The 13693-nt window shown below is 47.7% G+C and overlaps 1 protein-coding gene across 1 annotated transcript in view; it reads right to left on the bottom strand.

Annotated features, from left to right (window-relative positions):
- The window catches only part of LOC144603374 (differentially expressed in FDCP 6 homolog), a 39096-nt gene extending 28758 nt beyond the window's left edge, over positions 1-10338 (bottom strand). Inside the window, exons 1-4 of the mRNA XM_078416531.1 lie at positions 10185-10338; positions 5736-5876; positions 4182-4364; positions 2040-2270 (exon numbers count right to left, since the gene is read on the bottom strand). Of these exons, the coding sequence (XP_078272657.1) occupies positions 2040-2270; positions 4182-4364; positions 5736-5876; positions 10185-10280 (651 nt within the window). The 5' untranslated portion in view covers positions 10281-10338. The remainder of the gene's footprint in view (positions 1-2039; positions 2271-4181; positions 4365-5735; positions 5877-10184) is intronic.
- Positions 10339-13693: the final 3355 nt, after the last annotated feature.

The raw sequence follows: 13693 nt of genomic DNA, 5'->3' as shown, positions 1-13693 counted from the left end.
GCCTCACGGTTACAATGGAAACCCTACGAGGACGGGCCCAACGGGGAAAGGGGTGTGCTGGGGAAAGGGGGGGGGGAGAGTAAGAGTGTATCTGGGGGAGAGAGAATGGGGGGGTCTGAGAATGGGGACTGGGGAGGGGGACAACAGGGGGCTTGGTGGTTTGGGAAAGAAGAGTACTGGGAAAAGGGGAGGTACCCCTCCCTCCCCACTCTCCTCCCTCCCTCATCCCTCCCTCCCTCCCGTCCCAGCAGCGCTGACCGCCGGGAGGTGTAGTCGCCGTCGCCTCTCCCGCTGTTTGATTTCATTTATAACAAAGACATTTATTTAAAATGAGGAATGTGATTTTCATTAAGTTTGATTTTATTTATTTTAAAAAAGCTGATGCTCTATAGATAAGTTTATTTCCTTTTCAACAAAGAACGCTGTTTATTTTAAAGTAAAATAGACCCTCCCCCCACCCCCCTCCCTCCCCTCTCCCTCCCCATCCCCCTCCCCTCCTTCCCCCTCCCCTCCCCCCTCCACTCCACCCTCCCCTCCCCCCCTCCCTCCCACTTCCCTCCCTCCCATCCTCCCGGTTACAATGGAAACCCTACGAGGACGGGCCCAACGGGCCCACTCGGTCTAGTTACTACTAATTTAAATAATTTCATGATTAATAATTCCTCAATTCCGGCAAAGGAACTGAAAGAGCAACAGGGAAACTCCACATTAAACACTTGCTAGTAATCGCATCATCTCCCACAACCAAGGAATCGAGACTCCCAGTGGATTCCATGCAATACTGTAGTGTTTCTCACTAAACACGGACACACAGACACCGATGACTTCTACCTGATATCTGTCCAAAGTCTATGCGATGAGTTTCAAATTCTGCCGTCACTGAACTCACTCCAGAATAAATTCTTCCTCATGTTAGTCTCCAGTCCTATTAAGATGAATTGGTGGGTACTGCCACATTCTCACTGGGTGTGACAGAGGACATTACAGGGTGGATGTGGAGGCTTTGGAGATTGTGCGGAAGAAGTTAACCAGGATGCTGCCTGGATTAGAGGGTATTAGTTATAAGGAGAGGTTGTACAAAGTAGTTTTTTTTTCCTCTGGAGAGAGAGGCTCAGAGTTGACCTGCCAGATGTTTATGGAGTGATGAGTGGCAAAGATAGAGCAGACAGTCCACATGCAGGCAGATGGTTTCTCAGGGTGGAAATGTCAAAGACTAGCGGGCATACTTTTAAGATGTGAGGGGGATTGTTTAAAAGTGACGTGTGCAGCAAGTTTTTTTTTTAACAGAGTGGTGGGTGCCTGGAACGGGCTGCCAAGGGTGGTGGTAGAAGCAGGTTGTGGTGTTTTAAGAGGCTTTTAGATAAGCAGATGGAAAATAGGGAACAGAGGGATATAGATCACAAGCAGGGTTTGAAGACTAGTTTAATTTAGCGTCATGTTCAATGTAAACATTGTCGCCCCTAGGGCTGTTATCCTGTTGTACTGTTCTACACAGGTTCTGATCCTGCAGTTTAGAATATCATCTGATCTCAAACAAATAATGGCACCTTCTATACATAGATCATGCTGATTCTGTTATTAGTTCCTTAAATGGTTCCTTAAATTTCTATTTAATTGTGAACCGAACAAAAGGCGTGTTTTTATTTGCATATCCTTGATGACTCGGAGTAAGCCAATTGCTGAGGGAACTCTGCTGATTTATCCCTGCTGCGAGCTGTTCCATCTCCTGGGTCGGCCCAGGTGGAATCTGGAGCGACGGCACTGTGCCGGGAAAATGCTCAACCGCAGTCTGGGAAACTAGTCTGGCACTGGCAAAGGGAAAGCCAGATCTCCAGCATAAATACGCCGTACCAGATCAAAGGAAACATTGATCAGCCATGATCACAATGAATGGCGGTGCTGGCTCAAAGGACCAAATGGCCTCATCCTGCACCTATTTTCTATGCTTCTATCAGCCAACTTCTCCCAGATTCCATTGGAGACGTTCAGGAATATACGGCACAGTTTGGGAATGTTTGGTTCAGGAAATACCCACTGACCTTTTGCGTCACGTCCAACACCAACTCCTCATAAACCGACTGGATGCCCAGAGTGAATGTCTCCTTGCTGGCTGGCTTGGTCAACTTCCCCGATTCCATCATGTCCAAGAACTGCCAGACAGTGACGGCTCCCTCAAGGGAGGGGTTCTGTGTAAAATGGTCGCTCAGTTCCTCTTCGTGAAGCCACTCCTGTCCTGTCGCCGTGAACAACTTCCTTAACAAGTACACAACCTGAGCAGACCAAGACGGGGAAACAAAACAGATCCGGATTAAGTGGCTGAACAAAACTTCCTTTCCCCTTCTTCTGTTGTTGTTAGCCGAGTTCCTATGGACTTCACCAGACCTCTGCTCCCTCGCTGCCCTGACTGAGACTCAATGGATCTTCGATCATCCCGCCCATTCCTCACCTCGCGCTGAAAACTGAACATGCGCACTGGATAGTCATTGTCAATGGGAGAGAAAGGAAGAAACTGAATAAGGGAAATAAAGAATGGAACAAAGTGTTCTATAAAGAACAAAAGAGTAAAGAGATGAAAAGAATGAAGTACGAGAAAAAAGAACAAAAGAAGAGAAAATATTGAAAGATGGAAGGAAAATAAAAGGAATAGATAAGAAAATACAGTTGGCCCCATCCCTTCCACTCCCAGTTCATTTAATCAATGAAAACCAAACCCTTTTCCATTTCTTTCCTAGCAGATATAATCCCGGTATGCTGACCGGAAACCCTTTCCCAACAACTCCCCATATATATGATCCCAGTATACAAAACAACTTCCCATTACACCGTTTGAAAATGATGCTAGTAAAGTAAACATTCCATGGACTCACATTAATGTGATCCCAGTTTACAAAACAACCCATTGACTCCCAGTGTACATGTTCACTGGTACATGACTCACTTTCCATTTACTCCAATGCACCTAATCCAGGTTTCCTAAACCTGCCCTGACAAAAGTGGATAGTTGTACAGAACTGTAAACATTGCACTCTTTGTTACGTCACTTTGAACCATTTTTAGAAATAATGAATAATCTTTTTATGCACAAGACTGGCACAAAGAACAGGCCATTTTAAAGTTAAACGGATACTCTTATTTTACTAAATACGCTACATTCTAAAATCAAGGGCGGCAGAAACAATTCAGAATGACAGAGGAGGTTGTGTCACCTTAGTAACCATTATAGGTCATCTCCTCTTCAGTTGATTCCCTGGGTAGCACAGCAGGAAGTTAAAGTTTGGCAAATATCGCATTCAGTGCCAAGGCATGTGATAATTTGGGTCAAACTGCAATGAGTGTGGTTAACCACTGCCCTCAGAGCATGGGGTGGGAGGGGGGGAGGATCTGCAAACCTCACTGGCAGTTAGCTCTGTACTGTGACTTCAAGAGAAAATATACCGGGGCAACAGATAATAGTCAGATCTCTATATATATATTCCACCAAATGGAATTAATGAGTAGTGGACTAATTCTGGCCCCAGACTCTCATGTCTGCAGTTATGATTCTAGGACATTAAAGGACATAAATGCAAGCTGCTGGCATCCTATAACTTGGTCCCTGGCAGATGTAGGTTATTCGGGCAATGCCAGGTTAGACAATGACAACAAAGCAAGAAGCAATTTCCAGAGTCGCACTCTAACCTCGCCTCATTCCATTGTGGGAACTGTGGGAAGAACTGAGCTGTTCCTCCATTTTGTCTTTCAACTTGGGCAGCATTTCATTCTGTGGGAATCAAACTTTACTCCAGTGAATGTATCTTTCAGAGCTATATTCAGGGCTAAATATGCCTGGTGCCAGTGGCCCATAGAATTAAAAAACAAGTCTGCTAAACACAAGGAAGAGCTTGTGAAGTCAAGACTACACCGAGACACCATAATCTTCCTTGAAGATAAAGAAGCCTATTTTTCAGTGGAACGTTATTGAATACTGGATCACAATAGTTAACCCTGTAAGCAAGTGTACGTGACTAACCTTGCTTTTATCCTATCAAAAATTATCTAATAATACTGCATGCTTTGAATCTGCAGAACAGCCTGACTGTTCTCCTTATCTGACAAGTTCTTGCTAATAAGGAAGTTAACCGTCACTCGCAAATTATTTCGACACCACCCCCCTTTGCCACAATCCGCTGCAGTGGACCCACCTCCTCTTGCACCATGACCAGGGGATACTTGTCCTCGGACAGGAAGTTGAAAAGACACCAGAGCATGAAGGCCTCTCTCTCACCGATCAGGCTCTGGCTCATGGAGGGTTTGTAGTTCTTACGGGCTGTCAGCGTCCAGCAGAGTTCATTGAAAATTTCCTTGTCGAAATTACCATCTTGTGCCTGGAAAAAGTGAAAAAGGACAACACGTGGAGAGAATTAGACGGTGCAAGTGTTTTACATCACGAGGGGTGGAGGCAGATTTGGCCTTTTGCTACATCAGTGGTTGGAAGATAAAGACTGAGGGAACACTCTACCTGTCAGAGAACCAATACAGTGAGAGTCTCCACTGTCCAGTACTGAGGGAGTGCTGTATAGCCCAGGTTCAGTACTGAGGGAGTGCTGTACAGCCCCAGGTTCAGTACTGAGGGAGTGCTGTACAGCCCCAGGTTCAGTACTGAGGGAGTGCTGTACGGCCCCAGGTTCAGTACTGAGGGAGTGCTGTACGGCCCCAGGTTCAGTACTGAGGGAGTGCTGTACAGCCCCAGGTTCAGTACTGAGGGAGTGCTGTACAGCCCCAGGTTCAGTACTAAGTGCTGTCCTGTTCCAAGTTCAGTACTGAGGGATTGTTGGGTTGTCCAGTCAGTACTGAGAGGTTTTGAGTCCTGGAAGGTCAACACTAAGTGGATATTGCAGGATCAATATGGCACTAGTGTGGTGTGCTGCACTGCTGGTGTGTCAGTACCAGGATGGCATGGTGGCACAGCATTAAAGTTGCTGCCTTACAGCGTCAGAGACCCGAGTTCGATCCTGACTATGGGTGCTTTCAGTACAGTGTGTACGTTCTCGCTGTGACCGCTGTTTTCTCCAGGAGCTCTGGTTTCCTCCCACACTCCAAAGATGTACAGGTTTGTAGGCTAATTGGCTTCGGTGAAATTGCAATTTGTCCCTCGTGTGTGTAGGATAGTGTTAGTGTGCAGGGATCGCTGGTCGCCACAGACATGGTGGGCCTACGGACCAGTTTCCAAGCTGTATCTCTAAACTACACTAAACCAAACTAAGGATAGACCACACTGTCACAGGATGTATTCCACACGAGTGGACTGAAATGCAGCTGGTCACTGCTTCACTACTGAGAGAGCTGTGCCTTGTCAAATGTTGGGACTGGGGTCAAACTGTAGAGGGCTGCTTCTGTGGGCCTGGGGCACTGGTGGAGTTCAGTGCTGTAGAGTGGGTCAACACTGAGCAGCTGGAGTACTGATGAATGCTGGAGCTCACTGAATGGTAATTGCCTGGTGTGTTGCTCTTTTCCAGTGACAAGGCTTTGCTCTCCTGTGCTGGGTTACAAAATGCCACACTCTCACCCCATTGCTACTAAGGGAATGCAATACTCAGTCAGTTAGTCAGTTAATTGGTTACTGTGAATTGGCCCGAGTGTGTAGGTGGATGGCAGGAAATGTGAGGCATTACTGTCAGTGGGTGGTCAGCATGGAGTAGGTGGGCTGAAGAGCCTGCTTCCGTGCTGCGTGACTCCGATTGAAAGCACTGACTCACTTTGCCCAGGATGTACTTGTTGAGGTAAGGCATGTAGCCGTAGCTGGAGACGGGCCCGTCGTTGTCATCTCGGAAGTGATCCTCCAGGACAGTGGGGTCATGAGGGATGTTCAGCGCCGTGTAAAGGTTGTGTGACAGCACCTGCAGGAGGCAGCAGAACAATCAGTGGAGCTTCAACCTGGTCAAACAGCACCCGGTGTCTCTCACGCTTACCGCTCCCACAGCCCACAGTCAAAGTGACAACCACACCCTCTGGCCAAGGGGGTCGAGTTGGAGGAGATCAGTCGGTACCCCCACTGCCAGGCGCCAACCAAACATGCTCGGTGGACGGGGCCGATGCAAATATGAGCACCCACTGCTCTAACTGGCCGTCCATGTGCATGCACGTCTGTATGTCACTGGACAATGAACAGTCCTTAGTGATCTGTTAACCACTAAGAGACACTTTCCCTTTCATCACTGCACCATCTTTAGTTTATTCAGCAGCTCCACAGATCACTGCTCCACACAAATAAACAATGCTGCCACCCCTTCTGGTGCAAACTGCTCTCCCCTCCTCCTCCAACTCATTACTCCATTCAAATACTCTGCACTCCATCGTCATTGCACCCAGTCTGCAGGACGTTGAGCCCCACTCATCACTCACTCTTCCCGCATTGCTTCCGCTCATTGTAACTCACTACTCCCCTTAATCTCCAGCCCTTTATTCCACCCTCACTCCTCCACATCACTCCAATCCCCTCACCAACATTACAACCACTCTGTACAGCTACACACGTGTACCCACTTGAAGACATACACCAGCACTCCTTGATCCCTCTGCTCCACAATACTCCCCATAACCCTGCCATTCACTGTGAAGATCCTACCCTGGTTTGACGTCCCAAAATGCAACACCTCACACTGCATTAACTCCATTAACCATTCTTCAGCAACATTTACCCAACATCCTGCCGTAATTTACGATAACCACCTTTGCTATCTTCCTCAAACATGATGAAGCACAGTCTTTTTAAGGAAGAAGTAGGTTGACAGGGAATGAAAGGTTGTTGTAATAGCAGGTGAGGTTACAATCACATCGGCCCTGGTCTTAATAAATTGATAGATCAGGGTTGAGGAGCCGAGTGGCCTACTCCTGCTCCCAATTCACATGTTTGTGTGCATTCTGAGAATGAAAACAGGGTTCACTTGCAGTAATAAAACAGTTACTCTATGAGGGCAGCAAACACGAACCTTACGATCCGCACTGAAGATAAAAGCTTGGATACAAACTAAGCCCCATGTAGCAGCTGTGATTCAATAGTCACCGTGACTTGTCTGCTGGATCTTGCAGTGGCCGAGAGAAGTTGACAGCAGAGGTTCAGTGAAACCGTTGAACTCGTTCAACAGTGACAGACCTGCTGAGTCACCTGGAGGTACTCATCCAATGTACCTTCAGCAAGTGGACCTTTAGCTCATTGTATATTAACGAAACACCAGTGAAGGGATGTGCCCGCTTGATAACCCAAATTATATGCTTGCATCTATATGATTAGTTTTATTAAGAGCTAGTTAACATGCAGGTAGCTGTTTTTTAGCATATGGAGTTATTTATTGTCCTTGGCATAAATTGGTATATTCAGTTAGATAGTTAGATGATACTTTGACTGTGTTCTCAGTTGAGTGCTTATCCAGGAGTTATAGCACGTACTTTGTGTTTGAATTGTAATTTAAATCATTTGCTTGGTTTTAATAAACTTGTGAAGGAGTCCTGGGGTGCGCTGCCTGTGAATCTTAACCAGATTTACCCCACTCCGAGAGGTCAAGACTGAACTCGGAGGGTAGGTTTGCAACAGAAATAGCCTTCTATCTTACTATGCATTTTCCCCAGATTATTACTTCCTGTACCTGAGTAACAGGATAAGAGTAGCAAAATGCAGAATGGTAAGGCACAACTACAAATAACCTTGGAGGATTAGGGCCGATTAAGAATTTCCAAAATGCATTACATCTGGCTTTATTATTTCAGGATTTATGATATTCTGATAGAGAAGACTAACGAGGAGGTATAGTTGGTAGTGTAGGAAAATAACTGCAGATGCTGGTACAAATCGAAGGTATTTATTCACAAAATGCTGGAGTAACTCAGCAGGTCAGGCAGCATCTCAGGAGAGAAGGAATGGGTGACGTTTCAGGTCGAGACCCTTCTTCAGATTGATCCGGGTTAGGTGGTGGTGTTCAATAAGGAAGTAATTAAAATGTTGGAAGGAAAGGATGTAGTTGAGAGGTTAAATACAGAATCTATTTGGTTAGAGTTGCATTGTTTTCAGGGCAGGTTAGTAAACAGCTGGAAGAGGCAGAGCGCCAGAGATTAAGATTTACACCTGACCTTGGATGCTGTGTGCGGAGTTTGCGTATTCCCCATGTGAACATCAGTATTTCCCCTGGATGTTCGATCTATTCCTCTCATGATTTTATTCACCTCTATAAGATTACCCATCATCCTCCTGCACTCCAAGGAATAGAGACCCAGCCTACTCAACCTCTCCCTATAGCTCACACCCTCTAGTCCTGGCAACATCCTCGTAAATCTTTTCTGAATGCTTTTAAGCTTGACAATATCTTTCCTATAACATGGTGCCCAGAACTGAACACAATATTCTAAATGCTGTCTCACCAACATCGTATCCAACTGCAACATGACCTCCCAACTTCTATACTCAATACTCTGACTGATGAAGGCCAAAGTGCCAAAAGCCTTTTTGACCACCTTATCTACCTGCGACTCGACCTTCCAGGAACCATGCACCTGTACTCCTAGATCTCTCTGCTCTACAACACTACCCAGAGGCCTACTATTTACTGTGTAGGTCCTGCCCTTGTTCGACATCCCAAAATGCAACACCTCATACTTCTCTGTATTAAATTCCATCAACCATTCCTCCGCCCACCTGTTCCCATCCAAATCATTGATGTAGATGACAAGCAGTAATGGGCCCAGTACTGAACCCTGAGGCACACCACTAGTCACAGGCATCCAGTCGAGAAGCAACCTTCCACCATTACCCTCTGCTTCCTTCCATGGAACCAATTTGCTATCCATTCAGCTATCTCTCCTTGGATCCCATGAGATCTAACCTTCCAGAGCAGCCTACCATGCAGAACCTTGTCGAACACTTTACTGAAGTCCATGTACACAACATCGACTGCTCTGCCATCATCAACCATTTTGGACACGTCTTCAAAAAATCAATCAGATTTGTGAGACACGACCTCCTACGTACAAAACCATGCAAACTATCCCTAATCAGCCCTTGCCCATCCAAATGCCCGTATATCCGATCCCTCAGAATACTCTCCAGTTACTTTCCAACTACAGATGTTAAGCTCACCGGCCTATAGTTCCCAGCATTTTCCCTGCAGCCCTTCTTGAAAAGAGGCACAACATTTGCCACCCTCCAGTCTCCTGTTCTTAAGGACGACTCTTAAATTTCAGCCAGGGCTCCTGCAATTTCCTCTCTAGTTTCCCACAATGTCCTCGGATATATCAGATCAGGTCCTGGAGATTTGTCTACCTTCAAACACGACAGTACCTTCAGTACTTCTTCCACAGTAACCCTGACTGCTCTCAAGACACTTCCAGTGACTGCTCCAATTTCATCCGTCCTACTGTCTTTCTCCTCGTTAAATACAGAGGGGAAATACTCGTCTAGGACCATGCCCATCTCCTGTGGCTTCACACAGAGATGATTGTCGAGAGGTCCCACTCTCTCTCTCTCTAGTTACCCTTTTCCCCCCCTTATGTATTTATAAAATCTTCTGGGATTGTCCTTAACGCTACCCGCCAGAGCTATGGATAGGAAGGGACCGCTTGAGATGGTCCCCACCCGTGTGTCATTGTTGCCCTTTCTCCAGCTGGGGGTGGTAGGGTGTTTGAGGTCCAGCTGGAGGCCGGTGTCTCTGCCCCCCCCCCCCCCCCTCCCCCTCCCCAGTTTGTGGGGGTGAGGCGCTCCCTCGTCTCAGCGCCGGACACCAGAGGACGGGCTCGATCCGGAGCGCTCCTGGGTAGACATACTGGAGTCTCCTGGAGACTGGGTCTCCTGGGTAGACACACTGGAGTCTCCTGGAGACTGGGTCTCCTGGGTAGACACACTGGAGTCTCCTGGAGACTGGGTCTCCTGGGTAGACACACTGGAGTCTCCTGGAGACTGGGTCTCCTGGGTAGACACACTGGAGTCTCCTGGAGACTGGGTCTCCTGGGTAGACACACTGGAGTCTCCTGGAGACTGGGCAGCATCTCTGGAGAGAAGGAATGGGTGACGTTTCGGGTCGAGACCCTTCTCCAGGGGCGCTCCTGCGTGTCCCGGCCGGGGGAGAGAGGGAGGGCGAGGCTCCGGGTAGAGGGGGGACCCCGGCCGGGGGAGGGAGGGAGGGAGGGAGCAGGGCGAGGCTCCGGGTACAAGGGTTTACCTTCAGTTGAGACTTGGACACCTTGCCGCTCTTCCCTCGGTCCAGGGCTGTGAACGCGTACCAGATAGACTTCTGCAGCTCGCCCTTCAGGTCCATGTTGCTTGGCTCCCGCTCTACTGGGCGAGCAGCCGCGGGCTACTCGGCCGGGAAGGCCGTGCTAGCCCCTCTGCTAGCCGAGGGTAGGGAGCGGCCGCTTGAGCGGCTCTAACTGGCTTTGTGGCTTCTCTCTTCTTCTTTCTCTCTCTCCCCCCCCCCCCTTCCCCTCTCTACACATCCGGCCTCGCCGCTGGGCTGATGTCCCGTGGGAGCCGCCCCGCCGCGGGGTGTGTCCTCACCCGGGCTCCGAGACCCTCTCCACACGCCCCGGGCTCCGAGACCCTCTCCACACGCCCCGCTCCCAGGGGTTTGGTCCCGGCACTCGCTCTCCCGCGGCGAGAAACGCAGTCGTCGGACTCACCCGAAGGGTTCGTCGTGATGCCTCCACCCCACCTTGTTCGCTCACACGAGTTGCAATGCCACCATCTCGTGGATGGTGATGGAGGCACTGGGTGGGGAAGACTTACTATTCATTGGGTGGGGGAGACTTACTATTCATTGGGTGAGGGAGAGTTACAGCTCCTGGGTGGGGGAGACTTAAAGCTCACTGGGTGGGGGAGAGTTACAGCTCCTGGGTGGGGGAGACTTAAAGCTCACTGGGTGGGGGAGAGTTACAGCTCCTGGGTGGGGGAGACTTAAAGCTCACTGGGTGGGGGAGAGCTACAGCTCCTGGGTGGAGGAGACTTAAAGCTCACTGGGTGGGGGAGAGTTACTATTCACTGGGTGGGGGAGAGTTACTATTCACTGGGTGGAGGAGACTTACTATTCACTGGGTGGGGGAGAGTTACTATTCATTGGGGGTGGGAGGAGGCAATGGCCAGTGGATGGGATCCTTGGCCACTGTGTGGGGCCAACCGCTGGGAGGACTGGCCACTGGATGTGGAGAGGCACTGCCTTGTGTGTGACAATGAAGTACCGGCCAGTAGTTGTGGTCATACCAGGAACCCATATAATTGCAGCAAGATTCTTCTTCTACTCAAACCCTAGTATTAAAGACTAACATTATCACTCACCACGCCTGTATGTTAGCTATGTGATTTATGTCCGAGGATGTCCAGGTCCCATGAAACATTTACCATCTTTCAGAGACTCACCATTAAAAAAAAAAAAATCTTCTATTTTTTTGTACTGGAATATATGACCTCAGATGTTTGTACTTCATCTGCCATCTCCTGCCTGCCCATTTACTTAGTTCTAGCCACATCCTACTGAAACCATTCTACATTCTCCTTACAAGCCCATGTTCCCACCTAGAACTCCCTGCGTATCCACGTGCCTATATAAAAGTCTGCCTTCATATCTGCCTCCACCGGCATCCCTGGCAGCACGTTCCAGGCACCCACCACTTTCTGTGTAAAAAAACTTCAGTCACACACTTCCTTTAAACTTTGCCCCTCTCACATTAAAGCTAGACCCTCTAGTCTTTGGAATTTTCAACCTCGGAAAAAAGTTCTGACTGCCTATTCATTCTATGCCTCTCATAATTTTTTATACTTGTATCAGGTCTCCCTCAGCCTTTGATGTGCCAGAGAAAACAATCTATGTTTGCCAATCTCGCCTTAAAGCTAATATCCTCAAGTCCACGCAACATTGTGGTAAACCTCTTCTCCACCCTCTCCAAAGCCTCTACACACTTCCTGTAATGGGATGACCAGAATTCCATGCGATACTCCAAATGTAGTCTAATGAAAGTGCTTAAAGCTGCAAGATGACTTCCCGACTCTTAAATGCAATGCCTGGACCGATGAAGGCAAGCATAACATACGCCTTCTTTACCACTCTATCTACTTGTATTGACACTCTCAGGGAGCTATGGACTTGGACCCAAGATCCCTCTGTGCATCAAAGATGTTGAGAGTCTTGCCATTAACTATATACTTTTTCCTTACATCCAACTTCTCAAAGTGCAACACCAGACACTTGCATGGATTAAACTCCACCTGCCATTTCCCTGCTCATTTCTGTAGCTCATCTATATCGCACTGTGTACTTTGACAATCTTCCTCACAGTCGGCAACTCCAGCAATTTTGGTGTCATCTGCAAACTTACTAACCAACCCATCTACATTTACATTCATGTCGTTTATATGTATCACAAAGTACAGAGGTCCCAGCACAAATTCCTGCTGGTAACAGACCCTCCAGCCAGAAAAAAACACCCTTCCACCACCACCTTTTGTCTTCTGTGAGCAAACTAGTTCTGAATCCAAACAACAAATTCACCATGGACCCCAGGCATCTTAATCTTCTGGATCAGCCTACCCTGAGGGATTTTATCAAATGTATTAATAAAATCCAAATAGACAACACCCACTGCCCTACTCTCTTAGACCACCGTTGTCATCTCCTCAGATAAGTTTACAACACGTGATCGACCATGGACAATGCTATAAGAAAATAACTGCAGATGCTGGTACAAATCGAAGGTATTTATTCACAAAATGCTGGAGTAACTCAGCAGGTCAGGCAGCATCTCAGGAGAGAAGGAATGGGCGACGTTTCGGGTCGAGACCCTTCTTCAGACTGATGAAGGGTCTCGACCCAAAACGTCGCCCATTCCTTCTCTCCCGAGATGCTGCCTGACCTGCTGAGTTACTCCAGCATTTTGTGAATATGGACAATGTTATGCTCACCCTAATTACCCAATTTTCTTCTAAATGCAAGCAAATCATATTCCAAGGAATCCACTGCTATAACATCCCAAAATGAAACCCACATTCCTTAGTGAGAGACCCCCCCCCCCCCCCACAACCCCACCTCCACCACACACATCCAGGTAACCCCAAGCTCACACCCACACTGTCCGCACATTGACAAGCTTCATCTCCAGAGATGTCAACTTTTAAATCCGATTCTTTATTGGACATTTCTGTGTTCTTTTGCTTACGTAGCCAGTCAGATTTAATATTCTGACTGTTTAAGCATCTAGCCAGATCTTAACCGGGTCTCAACCCAAAAAGTTGACAATTCATTTCCCTTCACAGATGCTGCCTGTCCCACTGAGTTACTTCAGCAGTTTGTTTTTCCTCCAGATTCCAGCATTTGCAGTCTCCAGTCGGATTATCATTCATTGTTCTAAAGAAGCCCCAAGTGACACCATCTGACCCCAAACGGTATTGCAAGAGGAAATACACTTCCAGAGTAGAATGATCTTCCTTTATGAAGTTAAGGAAAGGCAGAGGGGTGGAGTAGAGAGGACACCTGTGATTAGAAGATCAAAATAAATCTGGCATTACAAAGATGTGTTGCCAGTTGAGAGAGAGAGGGGAGGTGGTAAAGATTTCTTGAAGCGATGAATGAAAGTGGAAGTTGGACTGTGAAATAAAAAAACACTTCTGATGTTGTAAGTCTTAAACAAAACAGAACGCTGGAAGTACTCAGAAAGCCAGGCACCCGCGGAGAGAGAAAAACAG

Source organism: Rhinoraja longicauda, chromosome 20 (assembly GCF_053455715.1).
Source record: "Rhinoraja longicauda isolate Sanriku21f chromosome 20, sRhiLon1.1, whole genome shotgun sequence".
Taxonomy (NCBI): Eukaryota; Metazoa; Chordata; class Chondrichthyes; order Rajiformes; family Arhynchobatidae; genus Rhinoraja; species Rhinoraja longicauda.
This window is presented reverse-complemented; position numbering and strand designations above follow the sequence as displayed.